The 21,996-nt window shown below is 51.0% G+C and overlaps 1 protein-coding gene across 2 annotated transcripts in view; it reads right to left on the bottom strand.

Annotated features, from left to right (window-relative positions):
• Positions 1 to 20,929, bottom strand: part of LOC120828718 (A-type voltage-gated potassium channel KCND3) — a 57,732-nt gene extending 36,803 nt beyond the window's left edge. The window contains exons 1-2 of one of the 2 annotated variants that reach the window (XM_040192238.2): positions 20,635 to 20,929; positions 19,075 to 20,276 (exon numbers count right to left, since the gene is read on the bottom strand). In XM_040192238.2, coding sequence (XP_040048172.1) covers positions 19,075 to 20,177 — 1,103 coding nt within the window. In that variant the 5' untranslated portion in view covers positions 20,178 to 20,276; positions 20,635 to 20,929. The remainder of the gene's footprint in view (positions 1 to 19,074; positions 20,277 to 20,634) is intronic. The other variant, XM_040192241.2, reaches the window with a different exon arrangement.
• Positions 20,930 to 21,996: the final 1,067 nt, after the last annotated feature.

Raw genomic sequence — 21,996 nt, 5'->3', positions numbered from 1 at the left:
CCTGCAGCCAAAGGAATTCACTCCCAGACACTTTGCTGCCGACAGATGATCCTATTTGTGAGACGCGGTTTTGTTGAAAAAGGCCGTCGCGCGTCACACTTTTTGTTCCCCTCGTCCTCAACGAGCCCAATGAATTGCTTTAATGTCAATATATCCCCCTCACTGACACCCAAGGCAACACAGAATGGGAGGCAGACGGCAGACACACACACACACACTGAACCCTGAAGCGCTGCGTCCCCATTGGACAAAGGAAGGAGATGATGATCCCAAACGTGTCCGAAGCGAGCGAGCATCATGGCGCCTTTAGGAAGTGAACCTTGTTTAATAAGTTTACAATCAACTTTCATTAAGTCAAAGCACAGTGTTAAAGTTGTAAGACAAGAACACAACACGTGGAAGAGACCTGTCAATCAGCGTGTAGCCCCGCCCTAAAGCGCTCCCTTCTTTACGGCCTGTTTGACTCTAAATGGACCATAGTTCACTAAATTAACATCATGCTGTGTTGAAGAAGACCTGAAACTACAGACTGAGACCATAAACTCATGTTTACAATGTTTACTGAGGGAATAAATCAAAAGAGAAGTAGAGTCATTTCCTCATAGACGTCTATGGGAGCAGAGGAGTCGCCCCCTGCTGGTCACTACAGAGAAGTAGAGTCATTTCCTCATAGACGTCTATGGGAGCAGAGGAGTCGCCCCCTGCTGGTCACTACAGAGAAGTAGAGTCATTTCCTCATAGACGTCTATGGGAGCAGAGGAGTCGCCCCCTGCTGGTCACTACAGAGAAGTAGAGTCATTTCCTCATAGACGTCTATGGGAGCAGAGGAGTCGCCCCCTGCTGGTCACTGCAGAGAAGTAGAGTCATTTCCTCATAGACGTCTATGGGAGCAGAGGAGTCGCCCCCTGCTGGTCACTACAGAGAAGTAGAGTCATTTCCTCATAGACGTCTATGGGAGCAGAGGAGTCGCCCCCTGCTGGTCACTACAGAGAAGTAGAGTCATTTCCTCATAGACGTCTATGGGAGCAGAGGAGTCGCCCCCTGCTGGTCACTGCAGAGAAGTAGAGTCATTTCCTCATAGACGTCTATGGGAGCAGAGGAGTCGCCCCCTGCTGGTCACTACAGAGAAGTAGAGTCATTTCCTCATAGACGTCTATGGGAGCAGAGGAGTCGCCCCCTGCTGGTCACTACACAGAATGCAGCTTTAACACGTGAAAACTCAGCCTTACTTTTCAGACGTGGAGGTTTGCTGCTTTGTGCGCATATACATACAAATATATGCACAAACCCTCAGAAGTGCTCTCCGACCCACAATTGCTGGCAACCGACTGTGAATAATTTCTCATCTTCATTATTCTGCGGGGCCACGAATGCCAAAGAGGGAGAGAAGAGAGAAGGATGCAGACGGCCAGCAGCCATCACAACAAGCCCTGTTTACTCTATCACACAATCTGTTAGCGCTGATGGATTAGCCCACACCACCGGGGCCAACATCGTCTTTGACAGCGAGCTCCTCGCTCTGTTACACCCCCCTTTTGTTTTTATGGCTCCAAACGGTTCCTCATTTCCATCAGACAGATCTGCAGGATTTAGTAGGAGGTTTGACAGAGAACACAAGTAAGCGCTTATTGAAGATGAAGAGAGGAGTCGTGAAGCGCGGAAAAGGTCTCGACTCGCGCAACCGTTCCACGTCGACAACAGCAAACAAAAGCAAACAACAGCAAACAACAGCAAACAACAGGCATGCGATGTGAGGCCGGGACAACTTGTGTGCTGTTTGTAAATAGAAGAGGACAGGAGATGAAGGACCACCTGGAGGCTGGAGATCTAAACGTCACTCAGTAAGAGATCCACAAGATGGACCATGGAACAAGAACCTGCCTGTGGAACAACGAGACCGTAGCGCGCCCCCCGCCTCCCCCCTTCCACCCGTCCTCATGTCGATTCCCCCCCCCCCCTCTTCTGACATGAGCCTCCGACCCGGTTCATTATGCGTCTTAGCGTGAGTCCGGCCTCCCCCCGCCTCGCTCCGACCTCCTCCCGGGGCGAGCCAATCCTCCGGCTCCGCCCCCCCCTGTTGCTAAAAGCCTCTTGGTTCGGGCCTGGCGGGCCGCGGCGAGGCCTGGCGCCCATCTGTCACGGCGGAGTCAGAGCCAAGGCGACTCAAATGACCACTGCGCCTTCTGCCCCCGACAGATCTCAGGCGATCTCAGCCAATAGAGGCTGAGGCGTCCAACCTGATGATGACATCACCGTGGGAGCGCGGCAAGTCCTCGCCGGGTTTTGTCTACGGTGATAAACTGTGATCCACTATATGAGCGATAACTGTTGCTAATGTTGCAGCTTAGCCTCCGGCTAACCAGGCTAATCCAGAGAACAGCGCCGGTTTTCTACTTAAACTCACTTGTCTTCTTAATCCGCGGCGCCTTTTTTTCCCGTACGGCCTTTCGAAGGATACTGCAACGAACAAAATGAAGCGTTGGCTGGTTGTAACCCTTGGATAGAGCCGGGCTTCATGCTAAGCTACGCTAACCGCCTCCGGGATGCTGGTGGGAGGGGGACGGGTTTTCAAAGCAAATGAGTCATTTCCTTCAAGGCAGTGGGAAATTCTCTCAAAGTAAAGATAGAGAACTCGCTCACATTTAGCTGGAAGTTGTCATTGCGGAGGTCAGACTGGGGGGGTGAGGCCCAGATACCAGCTGCTCCCCCCGAGGCCACCAGCTGTGAAAGCATTTAATAAAGTCCTCTCGCCCTCCCTCCGCCGCCTCCATCCTCCGGCTCGTCTCCATCCGTCTCTACATCCCTTCTGGGAAATCACCCTTGATCCCTTCTTCCATCCCCCCCCCCCCCCCCCCCCATCCCTCTGACGCAGAATTTACAATCAATCACACAGCTGATCAATCAGCACACAGCTGATCAATCCCGCCTCCTCGTCTTTGTTTGGCTTTCATCCTCATCATCCGTTTCTTTGTGCTTTTGTTGACTTCCACCGGATCAAAGTGCTGACGCCACGACTTCTTCTTCTTCTTCTTCTTCTTCTACTGCCCCCATTCACACACACACACACACACACACACACACACACACACACACACACACACACCTGCAGCTTCCCACTCAGTCTGACTAAGACTCCTGCCCACATGAACACTGTTCGTTCCTCTCAGATCAGATGTCTGCTGTTCGTTGACGTGGGAGGAAAATAAAAGCAAAGATTTCAGTGTTTCCATTTCCTTCACACCCCGACCGCCCAAAGGGGGGGGCGGGGGGGGGCAGGGGTGTAAAGTGGTGGTGGGTTTAAGAAAAGCCTCACGCTGACCCCTGCATGTGATATTAAGAATACCTATTAATGCCTGAGTGTTATTTATTGGATGTGTACAGTTAAGCTTCTCTGTTTGTAGTTACTGTTTGAAACGTACACCTTGAGCTTCACGTCGTACTATAAATATTATTATTATTTATACTTTAACTAAGCGGTGCCCATTTATTCCTCTCACACCAGCTGAGTCTTGTGGGCGGAACTCACACAGAATACTATGTTTCTATTGGCCAGTCTTAATTTGGAAACGTCCTCTCTTATTATCCTCTTCTTTATTTAAAACTCAATTCTGATTGGTCAACTACAACATTCTACCGTTGCCATGGACACACCTGTGGCCTTGTTGATCAAACAAAGGCCGAGTCAACGTCATTTGTGAAATCATAACATCACTTTGAATCATTGATTAATGTCATTTTATTCATTTGCTTGATAAGAAGCTGTGTGATTTACAGATGTGCAGGTCCTGCATATGTTAACAAGCTGTCGCTCTTGCCGGGACCGGCCAATAGAAACATGCCGTTCAAGCGTAGGTCCCGCCCACAAGATTTGAGTCAACGGCAAATGCAGCCTTTGTGTTCACATTAACTTGTGATAAAAACACTCTGATAACTTTTCTCTCAAATAAACTGTTTTAATTCAAAGTGGACAGTTAAAAACACAGAAGCACCACTTCATTTAAATTAAGCGGAATGGTGGGGGGGGGGGGGGGGGCTGCTGTCAGTGCTGCTCTTCTGTCAGCCCCCCTTCTTCTAGAGGCGGAACTAAAGCTGCGGTTAAACGGGACCCCCGCTGAGACGCAGGGTGGTAACAGATGACACATCTGAGGTGTGACCCTCCCGTCACGTCCTCCCCCACCGCTGTCTGACTCCCTTTACATGATCGGGACTGCTCCGCCCGCCGTCTGCCTCCGCTCACTTACACGAGCCTCCCACCGCCGACGCTCCGCAACCGCCAAGAGCCCCCCGGACCCCCCGAGCCCAGCTGCGATACACTCAGGTCCAATACATGTATATACACGTATACGTGTACACATATATACGTGTGTATATACAGCGGTTACTTCTGAGTACAAAGTGGCTCTGAAGAAGCTTTTGAGTCAAACAAAGAAAACAGTTAAACACAATTTACACATTTGTAACACACATCGAATGCACGACGAATATCCCGTTATTCATTCATCAGGTTTCTAAAAACAGCAGATTTGTCTTCATCTCTGCCTCCGGTCGTCTCCTGTCCACTTATCGTCTCACTCATTGTGTCCTTTCAATGCTGATGGCGACCCGGATACCCAAAATAGCATCTCTCTCCCTCTCCCTCTCTCTCTCTCTCTCCACCTCCCACCCGCTTCGCTGGCATCAGGCGCTCAGGGAAAGGAGGCGGGGGGGGAGTCAGCCCTCGTCAATACGGGACGTTCTGTCAGCGGGTCTGCCAGTTCGTCATGGCAACCCAGCAGTCAAGAGCCGGGTTCTCCCCCGCCCCCCCCCCCCCCCCTCACGAGCACCGCCCTGATGGCGTGGCCTCGACTTATTTGTCCATTTGGAGTCAAACAGACCATAAAGCCGGGGTTAATTTGGGGTGGGGGCTACACACTGATGGACAGGTCTACCAGAGATGTATACGTGTCTCCTCGCCCCATCAGTCCAGATGTGGTCACTTCCTGTTCATGGGCCGCGCAAAGTCAAAATAGGGAGGGCCCTAAGTCCAAAATGCAGAGGCTGCATAGCATCATTCGGCTAAGCGGTGGGCGGCGTCAACTACGTCCACTTCTGATGCTCCGTGGTCAGCAGGGCGTCAATAAAAAGCACCACCTTGAGCGGTCCGTTAGCATGCAGCGTCCGTTAGCATGCAGCATCCGTTAGCATGCAGCAATGACTCCCCAGATGTGACGCAACATCACATTACAGGTCATTTAGCTGACGCTTTCATCCAAAGCGACATACATTACATTTTTAACCCCCGGCTTTTACATTTTTGCCCGAGGGGGCATTTAGGGGTCAGGTGCCTTGCTCGGGGACACTTGGACATAGAACACGGAGCAGCCGGGGCTCGAACCACCAACCTTGCGGTTCCCAGCGCTCCCTCTCTACCGCGGCGCCACACAGAACATGAAGCCATGATTATTAAGAAATGGGGTTCTTGAAGGGAGAACCAGACACCCCAAATAAAGGAGGAGGGGGTCTGCAGTTTCCTCCTCCACCCACGGCGTCCCCCCCCTGACCCGCAGCTCTCCACCCACGCTGCCAATATCACACCGCCATTACTCCGAGTTATGGTAAACGATTCGTTCCTCGAGCCCCGTGCCTCCATCGCCGGGCGCCGCTCAGCTCAGCGTGGCTTGATGGAAACGTGTAAATATTATCAGTGATCGGTTTTGGGCTCCGTGTGGCGAGGGGAAGGCCCACAGCTTCGGGACATTACCCCCCCCCTCTCCTCCCTCAACATCACCGGTGTGACATTAATTACATCCGCCGCCGGGGAGTGGTGACGGAGGAGCAAGAGGCCGATGGAGGTGCAGTGTAACGCCGTGGAAACCGCCACGCAGCGAAGTGACTTCACTACGTTATCGATCCTTTAACCCGCCGCCACTGGTGCGTCGTGCTGTTAATCGCCGAAATCACAAAGACGCGACAAATATCGTCTCATCAACGTGTCCATGCGACTGTGTCTCGGTGCCGGTGAATAATAGATGGCGGCGGTGGACAGTTTGGCGATTGGGGCGGGAGCGCTGATGGACGCTCGGGGTTGGAGGTGTATCTCCACAATGGCGCTCCGTCAGCGGCCGCTGCATCTTTCATGTGCGCGTATACGTCACTTTTTCCGGCCGCTTCTATCGCCGGCGGCCTCCATTACTCTGCGTCTTTACAAACAATAGCTGCGGGGGGGTAGTTTCATTCTTTCAGTAAATAAAAGACAACTTGGTTAAAAAGCACAGTGAAAGTATCAGACTAGCGAGGCGGTTAGAAGCCACTCCGGTTACTGAAAACGACCACGTCTCTCTCTTCATCTCTCCAACAGCTCGGCTAGCAGAAGGCTAAGCTAAGCCGTTAGCAACGTTCACTTTCCCTCTTAAACGCTTCGCTGGCGTTATCGCTCGCTGGAACCTCGACGCCCGTTTCATCATCTCAAATGCTGCATATGGATTCTGGCATCAGCAACATGTAGTGGCTCAACGCGTTGTGTGCAGAGAAAACACAAGCACCGAACCGCCGTAACAACAGCGTCCCGTATGCAAAGACAGCCGAGGAGACATTATTGATTATGTGAACTCGGCACAGAGCAGCCTGGGGGGGGGGGGGGCGACTTCATTATAAAGACCACAGAGGAGACAGACATGAGAGACAATAAGCCAGCAGGAGGCCCAGGACCATCACGGACCATCACATTTCAGACCTGGGCGACTTCCGCCTAGAAGAGTTCGGTTCATACGTCGGTTCATTTAGAATCCAGCTGCATCCTGAAAAGGCCAGGAACCCCCCCCCCACATTGCTGCACAAAGTGCCTGTTGATTCAACGTACATTGAATGTGCCTCATGAGATGAGAAGGACACGCGCACGTGTTTTCATATTTAAATGCAGGTGTGCGAGTCACAGAAGAGGCACGAGACACAGAGACAGCAGCCAGATGGATGGAGACACGTCTCAGGATCAGGACACAGTGAGAGTCTCTTCTGGTCTCTGCAGCCGCAGCGCTGAGCGTGTGTTATAATGATGTGTTCAACACGTACAGCCTCGGGTTACCACGGAAACACAAACAGCCGAGCGGCGCAAGTTTAAAAATGTGAAGAAAAAAAATGGTCGCACCTCGTCTGTGGATGCAGACAAAGTGCGTGTTGTGTTGTGCGCGGCGCTGTGTGAAGGGAGATAATGGAAGGTGGATGGCGGCGAGGGAGGGGCTGCCGGCGGGAGCGTGGATGGTTTTCTATTTTTAGCCCTCGTGTGTGATACGTGCCGCCGGGCGTTCAGACCTGCAGCACACCGCTTCTGTTCGTCTCCACGAAGCCGCCGACGTCCTTTATCCTCAAATATAGACGAGCGAAGGTAACTGTCGGCCGCCGTATCTGCTCCCCCCCCCCCGCCGCCAGCGGGCCGCGCTGCGGAAAGCCGCGCTGCGGAAAGCCGCGCTGCGGAAAGCCGCTGTAAGACCGGGCGGATTGGATGTGGCGATATTAAAAAAAAGAAATTATTATATCACAAAGAAATCAAATCAGGATTATTTCCATGAATCACCATTCAATCGCTCGTTAATCCCAAAATGATTGATGGGCTAAGGAAGAAAAGACGCAGCGACCCCCCCAACACACACACACACACACACACACACACACACGCCGTAAATGGATTAAGTGGCAATCAATCAATAACACCGAATCGTGGAGCGATACCAGCACTCATCGCCACGGCAACGGATGCGGGAGGTTCCTGCAACGCACCGCTGAGGAAATCAGATCAACCGCCTCCGAATTAGCATTTCTCTCTCTCTCTCTCCGCCTGTTTGTGAGGCTGAGGCGCCGTGGCAACGGTCGCTTATTGGATTACGTGGCGTCCTCATCAATCCGCCCGCGCTGTCACGGGCCTCCACTCGCCGCTCATCTGATCGTAACTCATAACTGGCCTGATGAATTGCACCTCCTCTGACTGGTTCTAACCGTAATTGCATCTGTCGCCGGCGGAGACCGACTCTTGTCCCGCTCGTCCCGAGTCTTTCTAGACGGGGGGGGGGGCGTCACGCAGACGCCGTCAAACAGAGACGGCTAAAGCTCGACACGCATGTGACCCTCCGACTAATGAAACACTTTGACGTTAACCGTCACGCTGTCAATAACGTTTTCTTCTCATACATCCCGTGTGAAATCGTGATGATTGAAATGCAGCGGGAACGCCAGGGTTGGCAGTTTGAACCCCGGCTGCTGGATGGATGGATGTCCCATGTCCAAGTGTCCCTGAGCAAGGACACCCGACCCCCCGCCGGCTCCCCGGGCGCCTTTACTGCAGCACGCTGCTCCCACTGTGTGGGGGGTAAAAGGCAGAGAACCATTTCCTGTAATGTGTAAAAATGGCTTCTTCTTCGTTAGCAGCACCGCTAACGCTAACCAACGGAGTGATGCGCTCAGGATGGACCTGACTGCAAGATGAGAACTTTAAGCACATTGTTACACGGCATTAAAAATACACCCTCGATGATCAGAAGCTTATAACCAAAAAATCAAAGAGCAACGACGACACAATAGCCTTCAACAACAGCTACTGTCTACGAAGACAAACGTGTGGGTCAAAGGTTACGGGACAACGAGTGAGAATAAAAGAGAAGCGGAGTGTTGATTGATGTAAGACGAATTCATCACACAATGCGGCGAGCGCGCACGCAGCGCAAGGTGAAGAGAGCGGAGCTGCGCATGGCGTGAACAGCATAAAGCAAGCGATGCGTGGTTGCATACTGCTCAGTTGCCGTGGACACGTGAGGACCAATCAGCAGCCCGGCCGAGCGGCGGCGCCCTCGACAGCGGCCATCTGTGAATTCTTAAAAGCCTTTGGCCGGGTCTTTTCATCCTCGGTATCAGTCTGCTCGTCCACTGAGCGTGGCTCTGAATGCGTTACTGTTTCCCAGCATGCATCGTGTGCAGAACACACAGCGATGACCTCACGGCTGGAGACTGGAGCGCAGAGCCGAGTGCAGGACTGCTGCTCGACGGGACACGGAAAAGACACCCAGAGACTCAGACGTGCACTTTTATATCTCTTTCTTTTCTTGAATCTCTGCACACTAAAAACTGCTGGGTTATTTCATCCACCCAAACGCTGAGTTATGACATGTTCTTCTCATTATGGGTCATTTATAGGGGGGTTGGGTTATTTTTGTGCAACTCGTGCGCTGAGTCAAAATTCATCGAGCCAACATACATCGGTTGATGTATTGTTTTGAACCACAGAAGTCTGCAAAAACCCCTGCAAAGGCGCGTAGGTAACCCCACACAGCCACCAACGTCTGACCCCACAGTGACACAAGAACACTCCCTTTTTGGATCAGGAGCTGCCACGGTAAGAACGTTTTATCCTGCTTGTATTCAGCAAAATACAGATCTTATTTTATCTTCTTTTTTAGCCTGGAAGGAACATGGTCGAGTACCTACATGAGGCCAAGGCTTCCAGACTCACCCGTATGTCCTGACACGACAAGCATCAAGCATCCAGGCCTTCGTCATCATTGCTGGACAGGCTCTGGTACACGACACGCCGCTTCAGGCCATCGATGTCTGCTTAGAGGCGTTCTTTGTGATGGACATCAAATACCCGAAGCAATGGGAACATGTTAGGGAATTCCTGCAGGCTGCTGTTTATAGAATGCCAGCAGCGGGTTCCAAGTTAGTAAAGTTCCTCCAAAGTCGATTACTTGCTTGGAAGTAGAGGCTCAAGGGCCGCTGGTTAGTAAACATGTTAAACCGGTTAGTTGTTAGACTTGTTTTGTCATGATAATAAACTGAGTGTCTCTTTGTGGACACAAGAGATTTGAGGATGTCATCTTGTGGTTTTTCAACATTTGACATTTTATACACAACAACTAATTAATTAATCATTTACATAATTGACAGATTAATCGATAATGGAAATAATCATTAGTTGCAGCCCCATTTTGTTGATAGTGATTAAATCTTACAATTCATTTTATATTGTGGATATTTTATGATATGTTAATTTTATAATTCCAATATTGTCAAGTGTTAATTGTGATATGTCCTTTGCATGAACAGATCTAGCATGTATTTTGTTACAGGTTTGTAGTTTTATAGACAACAAATAGTGTGTAGTTGAATGAACCCAGAATTGTAGTAAATTTGAGCCAGCATTTGGGTTGAGTATTTAACTCATCTGTTGGGTTAAAATGGCCAACCCATCGTGCCGGGTCAAACTAACTACTGCTAGGTTGGTGCAATAGTGACCCAGCGGTTGAGTTATAAAACAACCCAAACCTTTTTTATTGTGTGGGTAAAGCCCAGATGTGTGATTGGGTAAGAGGGGGGGGGGCAGAAGAAGGGCGGGGGTGATTCTGGTCCACAGGAGCGTCTCACCACGACGTTCGTTTGATCGGTACCTGCCCGTTAGCGGCGCGGCTGCTAATGCTAGGCCAGTTAAGGGGGCGCCGCGAGGATACACGTGTTCTATAAATAAGAAAACGTTCCTCTGCTCACGAGTTGTTCTCTCAGACAAACCTGGTGGCTCGTCTTGGTTCTTACGTCTGTCGACTCACAGCCGGACGAGTAAAAAAAGGAAGCAGCTTGTGGTCGGAGCTTCCTAGCTGCTAGCTGCTAGCTGAGAGGAAGTAGAGAGGCCTCGTACGCTCCTTCATCGCCACGTGACGATGTTCATGTTGCTCCTGATGAGACGTGCTTCTTCCTTCCTCTCATTAAATGGCGTCCGTCCTGAGGCCAGCGGCTCCACGCCCTCCGCCTGCGTCGCCCCGGCCTCACGTTAATAATGAACAGCAGATAAGTTTCTCGCTTTCAGCTTACAAACACGCCCCCACTGTGCGTCTACAATGGCGGCGGCTGTGGAGCGTGGAGATTAATCAATTGTAACGGAGCTTCTCCGAGTGTGAAAGAGAAGCGACGTCACGGAGAGGAAACATTAGCTTCTTAATGCTGCAGTTCACAACCCTTCAACAGACGCCGACTCACATCCCGCAACACGACGCAACAGCTACCGATGGATGTTACATCCAAGCTTCCAGCATCCAACTGAAACGTGGTTCTGATATTGGCTGCAGTGGAACCCTTGTGTTCTGTTCGAGCCCGTTCAGTGTCTGACAGATGTGCAGATGTCCTCAGGTCTTCTCTGGAGTCCTTTGCTGCAGATCATCAATGCGGCGTTGATGCAGCGTGAACGCGGTTAACACCATAATGCAGACGTTATCGTGTGAACCCGGCCTCACGGGGCCGCGAGGAAGACGTCGGGTTTCTCAAAGCGGAGCCTGGAGATGGAATTGACGTTGCCGCCCTTGAAGGGAAAAAAGGCTTACTGAAATCTATTAAGGGTGTTAGTCCATGACTTGACTTTTATGCTCTTCCCAGTGCTCGCGCGTCAGATGGCCCACGACAGGTTTAGTCCCTCAGCAGGCGTAATCCTCAAAAGACATCTGGATAAATAGAAAGAAAAGGGGCTTTGTGGCCGGACACCAAAGGGAAAGTAGTCGGACGCCATGTTTAACCGCCGGAATGCTTTTTGTATAAACCGCCGGGAAATCAGACGTCATGACAAGAATCCACTAACCCCCCCCCCCCCCCCCCTGCACCACCACCACCACCACCACCCGCCGCCTGGAAGGGTGGAGGAGAGGAATGTAACACACACAGACACACACACTGAAACAGAGACGAGCATTAATCCCCACAGATTTAGTGTAGCAGAACAATTGCTTTTGTCACCCTGGTTAATCAGCACAGAACACAGTTTACACGCACACACACACACACACACACTGCAAAGTGAGAGCGCACAAAAAGGAAGGAAAGAATGGGAACAATGAGGTCCACCTGTTGGGCGGAGGAATCCGAGTCAGTGAGACGGCGTTTATCACTTTCTCTCCGGGGAGGGGCGATTTATTTCCATAACTCGGCCTACATATCGGTCTGTAATGAGCGTAACACTTCAGCCTCTGGTGCCGAGTCGAGGCCCCGCTGCATCACGACCAGCCACGTGAGGCAGCGCCCAGTGGGGGGGGGGTTTGAAACAGAGAGCGGAGGCTGGAAGGAAACATGTGAGTCGTTGAATGAATAAAGGAAGTAGAGCTCATAATCGATGGAATCGTGGAATCTGAAGACTCCGATCACCTCGGACCCCTTGATTGCAGTGGCCGGGGGGGGCGGCGGCCTGTGATGGGGGGGGAAGTGGGGGGGGGGGGTGAGAGCCTCGGCACTCGGTATCTCTTTTCAACCAAGTGGCCCCGACGTGTCATGCAAGAGGAAGAGCAGGCGTGCTTTAATCCTCCACCCAACCAGATGTGACCAGATGCTGATCAGTTCCTAAAACAATCTCTTGTCTTCTCCCCATCTGAATGGTGGCTAATTACCACAATAGATGACGGTTTACGTGGGAATACAACGCCGGGGGGGTCAGAGGTCGTGAATTCGATGAATGAGAGAAGAAGTTTTGTTCGATCTCCCAACGAAGCGTCTCATCCTCATTAGCTTGAGAATCAATTTTGGAATTGTTAATCCAGTAAACGGATATAAATCTGCAGAACACAACCGGAGGAGGAGGAGGAGGAGGAGGAGGAGGAGGAGGAGGGGGGGACATTTCCCTTGAGTCACCAGGACTTTTGGTTCTGGAATAAAGTGGAAAGGAGGTGAGGAAAGACATCGTCTCCTTGTGCTTATTTCCTCTGAAACGTCACAGAGGTCACCGGGGTCGGCTGCAGGTCGCTGGCGATTGGAAACCGTCTTTAGGCCAAAGGTCGTCCTTTCTTTCTTTAATCTGGTCTCTGCAGCCCGTCACATATTACACGCCAACGGGATTACCTCGACAATCCACGCGTTATCCTTCTGATTTCTGTTTGGTACTGTTCATCAAGCCGATGAACCCATTGGTCAAGATCTGAACCCGACGAGGCGTTCCACACGCCTCCCGACGCCGACAGGTTCCAGCTCTCAGTCGGTTGGTCGCGCTGCGTTTTACACTCAAAAGGAAACCATTTAACAGCAGAGAAGAATGACCTGGAATCTGCTCAGCTCGGCACACGTTGTTCCCGAAGCGCTCGGCTCATCCGTGGTCTCAGAAGAAGTTGCTCTGGATGAGAGAATCTGCCAAAAAAACGCTGCGACTGAACTGTCAGTGTGTGATCAAACCCACGAGCAGATCCCTCCAAACGCGAGGCGATGAGTGATTCTGTGTGATTCTCACTTTATTATTAAGGAAATGTGATTCATTGCCAACTGGATCCCAGCAATGAAGAATGCTCTTATTAATCATACTTTCCCCATGGATTGTCTCGGCCCGTCGCTGTGTAGCACATGACCCCCCCCTCCCACCCCGACATGGCGTCAGGTGGAAACATCAACACCCCGTCGGCGTCCTTCCTGAGCTGCCGTGTCTTTGAGGGAAGCTGCTCCGCGCGTTCAGCTCGGAGCCGATCACGTGACATTCCAAACAACCAATCAGGGTTTAGATCAACAGCGGGAGGAGCCGCTAGCGTTAGCAGCTAACCGCTAGCAGCGAACCAGCGGAGGTTCATTCATTACCCTGTCAGGTCATCTGTAAAATGTAGCTTTAGTGATTCATTAATTCAGAGGTTTTCTCATGAATGTAAAATAGATTCAGAGATTGATTACGATTGACTTCCGAATATGAGCTCTAAGCACATTTCAAATAATAAGGAAGAGATTTGTATGTAGGGTCTGTTTCTGCACATATGGATCATCAATGACCAATAATTAGTATCAGCAGCTGCTGATCAGTTATATAAAATGATTCACTTTCGCTGTGATCAAATTGATCGGTGGATCCATTCATCAATAACAGGCAGAACATAACGACGGCAAAACATCATCGGGCCCGGAAGTGAAAAAAGACTTTGGCTTCCTCGTTATGTAAATGTGTTTATTTACTTGTTTTTAGACCCCGGTGACAGCTGTGTGTCCGGAGGGGGTTATGTTTCTGAGGAAGGCCTGGAGGGAACATCCATGTTCTCTCAGCAGGACTCATCATCCGGTAAATGTCCTGAAACATCCCCCCCAACCCCCGTTTTAAAGGGAGAAAAGAGGAGCAACGGAGAGCGATTCCTCCCCCGTCGCACAGACGGAACAACGAGGCTCAAGTAAGAAAAGCAAAGAAGAGACTTCATGGTAAACTAAATGAAATGCACGGCTGTTTTTGTTTTCTTTGTCATGTTCTTTTCTCGTCAAGAAAATGTGTTCTCCCTGAAACCTGGAACAGAAATAGAAGAATAGAACTAGAACTAATGAGATTTAGGAGGTCAAAGGTCGAGGTCACCGTGACCTCCGCTCCGTCACGTCCTCTCAATCCCTCAGTATGAAATCCACACATTATGATGAAGACCATGAAGTGCCCTGAAGTGACTACAAAGACTATGAAGTGACCATAAAGACCATGAAGCACCCTCATGTGACTATAAAGACCATGAAGTGACCATAAAGACCATGAAGCACCCTCAAGTGACTATAAAGACCATGAAGTGACCATAAAGACCATGAAGCACCCTCAAGTGACTATAAAGACTATGAAGTGACCATAAAGACCATGAAGCACCCTCAAGTGACTATAAAGACTATGAAGTGACTATAAAGACCATGAAGCGCCCTCAAGTGACTATAAAGACTATGAAGTGACTATAAAGACCATGAAGCACCCTCAAGTGACTATAAAGACCATGAAGTGACCATAAAGACCATGAAGCACCCTCAAGTGACTATAAAGACTATGAAGTGACCATAAAGACCATGAAGCACCCTCAAGTGACTATAAAGACCATGAAGTGACCATAAAGACCATGAAGCACCCTCAAGTGACTATAAAGACTATGAAGTGACTATAAAGACCATGAAGCGCCCTCAAGTGACTATAAAGACTATGGAGTGACTATAAAGACCATGAAGCGTCCTGAAGTGACCATAAAGACCATGAAGTGACCATAAAGACCATGAAGCATCCTGAAGTGACTGTAAAGACCATGAAGTGACCATAAAGACTATGAAGCGTCCTGAAGTGACCATAACGACCATGACGTGACCATAAAGACCATAAAGCGTCCTGAAGTGACTGTAAAGACCATGAAGTGACCATAAAGACCATGAAGCATCCTGAAGTGACTGTAAAGACCATGACGTGACCATAAAGACCATGAAGCGTCCTGAAGTGACCACAAAGACCATGAAGTGACCATAAAGACCACAAAGCGTCCTGAAGTGACCGTAAAGACCATGAAGTGACCATAAAGACCACAAAGCGTCCTGAAGTGACTGTAAAGACCATGAAGTGACCATAAAGACCATGAAGCATCCTGAAGTGACCACAAAGACCATGAAGTGACCATAAAGACCACAAAGCGTCCTGAAGTGACCGTAAAGACCATGAAGTGACCATAAAGACCACAAAGCGTCCTGAAGTGACTGTAAAGACCATGAAGTGACCATAAAGACCATGAAGCGTCCTGAAGTGACCATAAAGACTATGAAGCGTCCTGAAGTGACCATAAAGACCCTGAAGTGACCACAAAGCGGAATCCCACGGCGGCCATCTTGTTCTTATCTCCAGAGACGGTAACCAACGGAACCACCGCGCCCGCTGAATGTGGGACGTCCTAACTATCAGCGCTCACGATGGCCGCAGCCCCCCACCCCCCCCCACTCCCCCACGGCCCCCCGATCGATAGTCGGCTCCTGAGTAAAACGCCGCACAGACCCGAGCTCGCTGACGATGAGGCCTGAGAGAGAAACACACACACACGCGAGTTGCTCGGTTGTCCGGGAGACGCTGCATTGATCTCTGAGGAGCACTGATCAAAAGGAGCCGGTCTTTGATAAGGATATTAATTATACTCAGGCATGGCTATGCTAATAAGTACAACACGGGCAAACACTGCATCCCTCATCAGATGGAACGGACTAATGAGTCTGCAAAGCTCACTGGTGCATATAGAACAGCTGATGGGCTTTGTTATGCATAACAAAGACTTGTGAGAGAGAAACAGAGACGGTTTCGAGTGCTTAGCTTTTTAACATGTGCACTATAAACTATTGTATATGTTTAACACCCCGAATAAGAGACAACAAAGTGCTTCACGTCTTAGAGCTGCATTCTGTGTAGTGACCAGCAGGGGGCGACTCCTCTGCTCCCATAGACGTCTATGAGGAAATGACTCTACTTCTCTGTAGTGACCAGCAGGGGGCGACTCCTCTGCTCCCATAGACGTCTATGAGGAAATGACTCTACTTCTCTGTAGTGACCAGCAGGGGGCGACTCCTCTGCTCCCATAGACGTCTATGAGAAAATGACTCTACTTCTCTCTGGATTTATTCCCTCAGTAAACATTGTAAACATGAGTTTATGGTCTCAGTCTCTAGTTTCAAGTCTTCTTCAACACAGCATGATGTTCATTTAGTGAATTATTGTCCATTTAGAGTAAAACAGACGATAAAGGGGACGAGGGGACGCTTTAGGGCATTTTAGATTATTAGATAAATGCAACTAAAAACAAACTTCTTTAATTACATTATACTCTTATAAATGTATCTTTATGGAAGAAATTGCTTGGTGAAGAAGCATTTTAATGTGTGTAATTTCGCATTGCACATTTATGTAATATGTAAAGATTTTAAAGTGCCCATAAATTTGCCTCCGCTGAAGAGCTTCGGCGCGGATAACGTTTGCGACTTACCGCCGTTTAACTCGCCCCCATTAAAGCCCTCTGATTCCAGTGCTAAACGTAAAGAAAGAAAGGAGATGATGATGAATAAACCCCAAACAACAGGAAAAGTCTTGTTACAGACTGCTGGACTGGGATTAGGACTGTTGTCTTCCATTGTTTTCTGCCGTCCCCTTTGTGTGTGAGTGAAGATGAAGGCCTGCTCGTCCTCCGTCCACGCAGTTCAACCAGATACCACAAAGTCATTACCACCGAAAAGGTCAAAATCAATTTGTTTAACATCCTGGGGAGGCAAATCCCCGGCAGCCCCCCCTCCCCAAACGGGTGAGTGAGGTAAACCTCGGCGCTCCTCGTTTTGGGGATTTGGATTTAAGCCTTTCAGCTCGGCTCTGAGGACTAATACAGCAGCTAATCAATGATAATATTATTATCAGGAATCATAATGCGTTATTAATATAAACAATAATAATGAAATAATAATTATTAATACTAACTTATTTCACGAATAGGTGTCTGTCCTGGATCTTCATCCCTATGTGAGATAAGAGAAAGCTCTTCACCTGAGAGCAATTGTTGTCCGGGGGGGGGGGTTTAAGGGTGGGGGGGGGTAGGGGGGAGTTAGGGGGCGGGGGATTAGGGATTCTGAACAAGGACGGATTATTTAGATGGACAAAACAAAAGGCCGCAGTGGGCGGAGCTACATTGGAGGCATGTCGGACAAAATCAGAGACGATGTCAATAATGTGGCAGGTCGACAATTGTTGCTCTGACAAAAATATTTACGTGATCAGAGCTGAACTTGAGATAGTTTGACCACTTTTACCATTTTTACTTTCTGTGGCTGTGGTTTTCTGATCCAATACCAGTGTGCGAAAAAACAAACAAAGCTAATGTGGTCATAATTCATCTCTCACGTGTATTTCAGCTAACAGCTGTTAGCGCTGCACGGCTAACGCTAACTTGCTCTCGTACAGATTTGTTGATCTCAATGTCGCGTCGTCAACAGCGGTTTGCACATATTCACTGTGGCTGTCGTCCCTTTGTGGAGTAAATAAATGATCCCACAGCAATGACATCACTTCACTGTAATGTAAACAATTATGCCGCATTATGCACGATGCCGCCTCGTTGCTGTGTGCATGTGTGTGCGTTAACACACACACATGCACTCAAAAAGTCACTTAAAATCTGAAGCTCACCAGTTAGAAGTTAAACCGATGATCTGAGAATCAGAGCAGAACGCTCCTCACTGAGCACGTGTGTGTGTGTGTGTGTGACGTAAACCTGGAGACCAGAATGTCAGGAGGGTTTACATTAGTCAGCAGATGCAGCGCAACATCGTCCGTCACCCTGACACACACTTCTGGGCCCCTGCTTTATTGATGAGGCCAAACTCACACACACACACTCACACACACACACACACACTCACTCTCTGGAGGCCCTTCTGTGGCGTCTCGGGTCAGACGAACAAACAATGGGTTGGCTCCGCCTTCCACCAACCGCTCGGCGCCGGGACCTTTTTCGAGCCGCCCGTACAGCGACGGCGTGCCAAGTGGGCCGTGGCGGCGAGCCCGGCCGCCGCTTGGCGTCCTCCGACAGTCAGCGGGATGCTGCGACCCGTCAGCGCCGTCTGAGGCGCACAAACACCAGGGCCGCGTGCGCAGAACCATGTGACCCGTTGGATCCTTCAGACACATGTATATGTGTATACATAACACTGCAAAAACCATTAGTGGAGCTGGAGTAGAACTACACTATTATATATGTATATATATATATATATTTATATATATATATATATATATATGAATGTGTCCAGAAGAGAAAGAGAACGTCAACAGGTGTTTAGACCTGAACTGGATCTGGGATCCGTGTCGTTCTGCTCGCCGTGTTGTCGTGCTCAGAGAGCACTGCACCACAGCCCACGAAGAAGAAAAGAGCCGTTTTTAGCGCCGCCGCTCCTCGTGGTAACGCAGGACGTCGTTCGGCAGTTAGAAGGTTTTAATGAAAGCAACTGTTTGCAGACGTGAAGAGACGCTAAAATAACTTTCCACCTTCTGCATCAGAGCCCTCAGGACGACTCACCTCCACCTCCTCCACCTCCTCCCTCCCCCCCGTCTCCCTCCCCCTCGTCTGCCTCCCCCCCTGTCATCGCCCATGTGTGAAGGGCACAACGTCTTCCCTTCTGAAGAGCACCTCCGCCACCAGGACGCAAAGCCCCCCGGGACGCTGAGGCGTCCGTCCCGAGTCCGCGGAGCGCTTCTCTTATCGGACACGGATCCACCGCTCGCTCACACGTGTTCACCCACGCGCACACGCAGTGACACACACACACACACACAACTGCATCGAAGGGAGGCGTCCGCTCCGCTCTTACCCCAGCGTCGTCATGGTGACGATGGTGTACCAGAAGGAGGCCGGGATGCTGGTGAACTTGCTGGAGCTGGAGCCCTTCTCGGCGTAGAACATGACGGTGGCGAAGATGATGATGGCCATGGTGAGGCTGAAGAGCAGGAAGCCCAGCTCCGAGGCGCAGCTCTTCAGCGTGTAGCCCAGGATCCGCAGGCCCTGCGAGTGGCGCGAGAACTTGAAGATGCGGAAGACGCGGAAGACGCGCAGCGTGACGAAGGCGCCGCTCACGTCCTCGTTGTCGGTCATCACCAGGCCGATGTAGTACGGCAGGATGGCCACCACGTCGATGATGCTCATCACCGAGCGCATGAAGCGGTAGCGGCTGGGCGCGGCGAAGAGGCGCATCAGGTACTCCACGGTGAAGATCATCACGCAGGCCGTGTCCATGCAGAAGAAGGCCACGGTGTAGCGCTCGCCGCACGGCACCTCCTTCTGGTTGGGCGAGGTGCCGCAGGGCACCGTCTCCACCACGTTGGTGATGACGGAGACGGCGATGAAGAAGCCCGTGACGTAGTAGAAGACCAGCGCCATGGTGGAGGTGTGCGGGTTCTCGAAGGCCCGCCACATGGTCTCCCTGCAGGTCATGTTGGGCGGCTTGGCGTCCTTGTTGTCCTCCTGGTCGTCCATCAGCCGCTCGGCGTTCTCCCGCTTCCTGTCCTTGTACTCTTCGTAGCAGCAGTCGCCGATGATCTCCGAGATGATGCCGAAGAAGGCCAGCTCCTCGTCGTAGGAGGAGATGCACTCGTAGCGCGGGTAGTGCAGCTTCCCCGTGCGGTAGAAGTTGAGCACGCTGCGGAAGACGTCGGGGTCGCGGTCGAAGAAGTACTCTTTGGTCTCCTCGTTGTAGAAGAACTCCTTCTCCGAGCTGCCCAGCAGCGTGTCCGGGTAGCGGTCCAGCGTGTTCCTCCAGGTCTCGAAGCGCCGCCCGCTCACGTTGAGGATGATCATCTCGTCCTGCCGCTTGTTCTTGCCGGCGGGCGCCACCGGCATGGGCAGGTTGGCCACGGGCATCCAGCCGATGGCCGCCGCCCGGGCGAAGGGAAGCCACGCCGCTACTCCCGCCGCCATGCTGCGTCCGGCTCGGGGCTTCGGGGCGGGGGGGGGAGCGGGGGGGGGGGTGCTAATCCAGCGCCTTCACAAGCGGCCTGACCTCAGCTCGTTCACCATCTGAAGGGGGAGGAGTCACTGAGGTTATCAAGGTCAGCAAGGCAAGAGGAATTAAGTGGATGTTGCAGATGTGGCACAACTCATTTCCTTAATGGAACCCTCACTTCACAGCTGGACACAGACTGAGCGTCACGTGACTCCATCTCCTCACCAGGTGAAGTGAACTAGAATACAGGTTCTCCTGCGCGAGGTCCAGAACCTGTTGAGCTCCGCCGCGCGCTTCTCTGATGCTCAGTTATTCGGGTCACGTGACTCGGTTGCCTCCAGCTGTGAGCAGCGGTTCTTCCTGTAACCTTTATATCTGCTGCCAAGCGTCAACGCGCGAGAAGCCAGAGCGTTAAAACAGCCGCGAACTCACCGGTTCAGAATCCTCCTTCCGTTCAAAAAGACGGAAAGCCCGACGCTGTCCGCGAGCGGCTCAGTAACAAGTTGGACGGGTTTGGTACAAAACCAGTGCATATACATAAATATATATATATGTATATATATTTAAACCAGGGGAGGAGAAGTAATGCAGCGCGCAGCAGACACGCCCGCTGTCGCGGCGAAGGAGCCGGAGCACCGGAGACGGACGAACCACAGCGGGAATAAATCCGGTTCCATTCCAGAGAACTCCGCGCGGACCCGCTCACGAGCCTGATCCGGGATGAGTGACGAGGAGACGGAGGAGGAGCGCGCGCTCTCCCTCTCTCTCCCCCCCTCTCTCTCTCTCCCTCTCTCTCCCCCCCTCTCTCTCCCCCCTCTCTCTCTCTCTCTCTCTCTCTCTCCTCCGGGGGCGGACTGTGGAGCAAATGCTGCATCAATGGGAATGTGATGAGGAAACGAGAACCAGTGCATCAGAAGAGGTGTCCGCCGTCCGCGTGAATACAAATGAATGCTCCTCATGCACACACGTCAAAGTCATATGGTCATCTGAGGATGCGTCCCGTCAGGGGGGCAAAGTTGAGCTAAGCGAGTGTCTTTAGTTGAAATGTTGTGTATAATGCAGAGGTTGAAACTTGGTTGAAACTGGTTCTGCAGCGGATCCAAAGCTTCACGTGTTAAAGCTGCATTCTCTGTAGTGACCAGCAGGGGGCGACTCCTCTGCTCCCATAGACGTCTATGAGGAAATGACTCTACTTCTCTGTAGTGACCAGCAGGGGGCGACTCCTCTGCTCCCATAGACGTCTATGAGGAAATGACTCTACTTCTCTGTAGTGACCAGCAGGGGGCGACTCCTCTGCTCCCATAGACATCTATGAGGAAATGACTCTACTTCTCTGTAGTGACCAGCAGGGGGCGACTCCTCTGCTCCCATAGACGTCTATGAGGAAATGACTCTACTTCTCTGTAGTGACCAGCAGGGGGCGACTCCTCTGCTCCCATAGACGTCTATGAGGAAATGACTCTACTTCTCTGTAGTGACCAGCAGGGGGCGACTCCTCTGCTCCCATAGACGTCTATGAGGAAATGACTCTACTTCTCTGTAGTGACCAGCAGGGGGCGACTCCTCTGCTCCCATAGACGTCTATGAGGAAATGACTCTACTTCTCTGTAGTGACCAGCAGGGGGCGACTCCTCTGCTCCCATAGACGTCTATGAGGAAATGACTCTACTTCTCTGTAGTGACCAGCAGGGGGCGACTCCTCTGCTCCCATAGACGTCTATGAGGAAATGACTCTGAGCGGTCTCTGTCTGGGAGTCAATATGAACCCTTTCTTCTTTCATAAAACGACCTTGT

The sequence above is a fragment of the Gasterosteus aculeatus genome, chromosome 2, assembly GCF_964276395.1.
Source record: "Gasterosteus aculeatus chromosome 2, fGasAcu3.hap1.1, whole genome shotgun sequence".
NCBI lineage: Eukaryota > Metazoa > Chordata > Actinopteri > Perciformes > Gasterosteidae > Gasterosteus > Gasterosteus aculeatus.
Note: the sequence above shows the minus strand (reverse complement) of the source record. Positions and strands in the feature narration are given on the sequence as shown.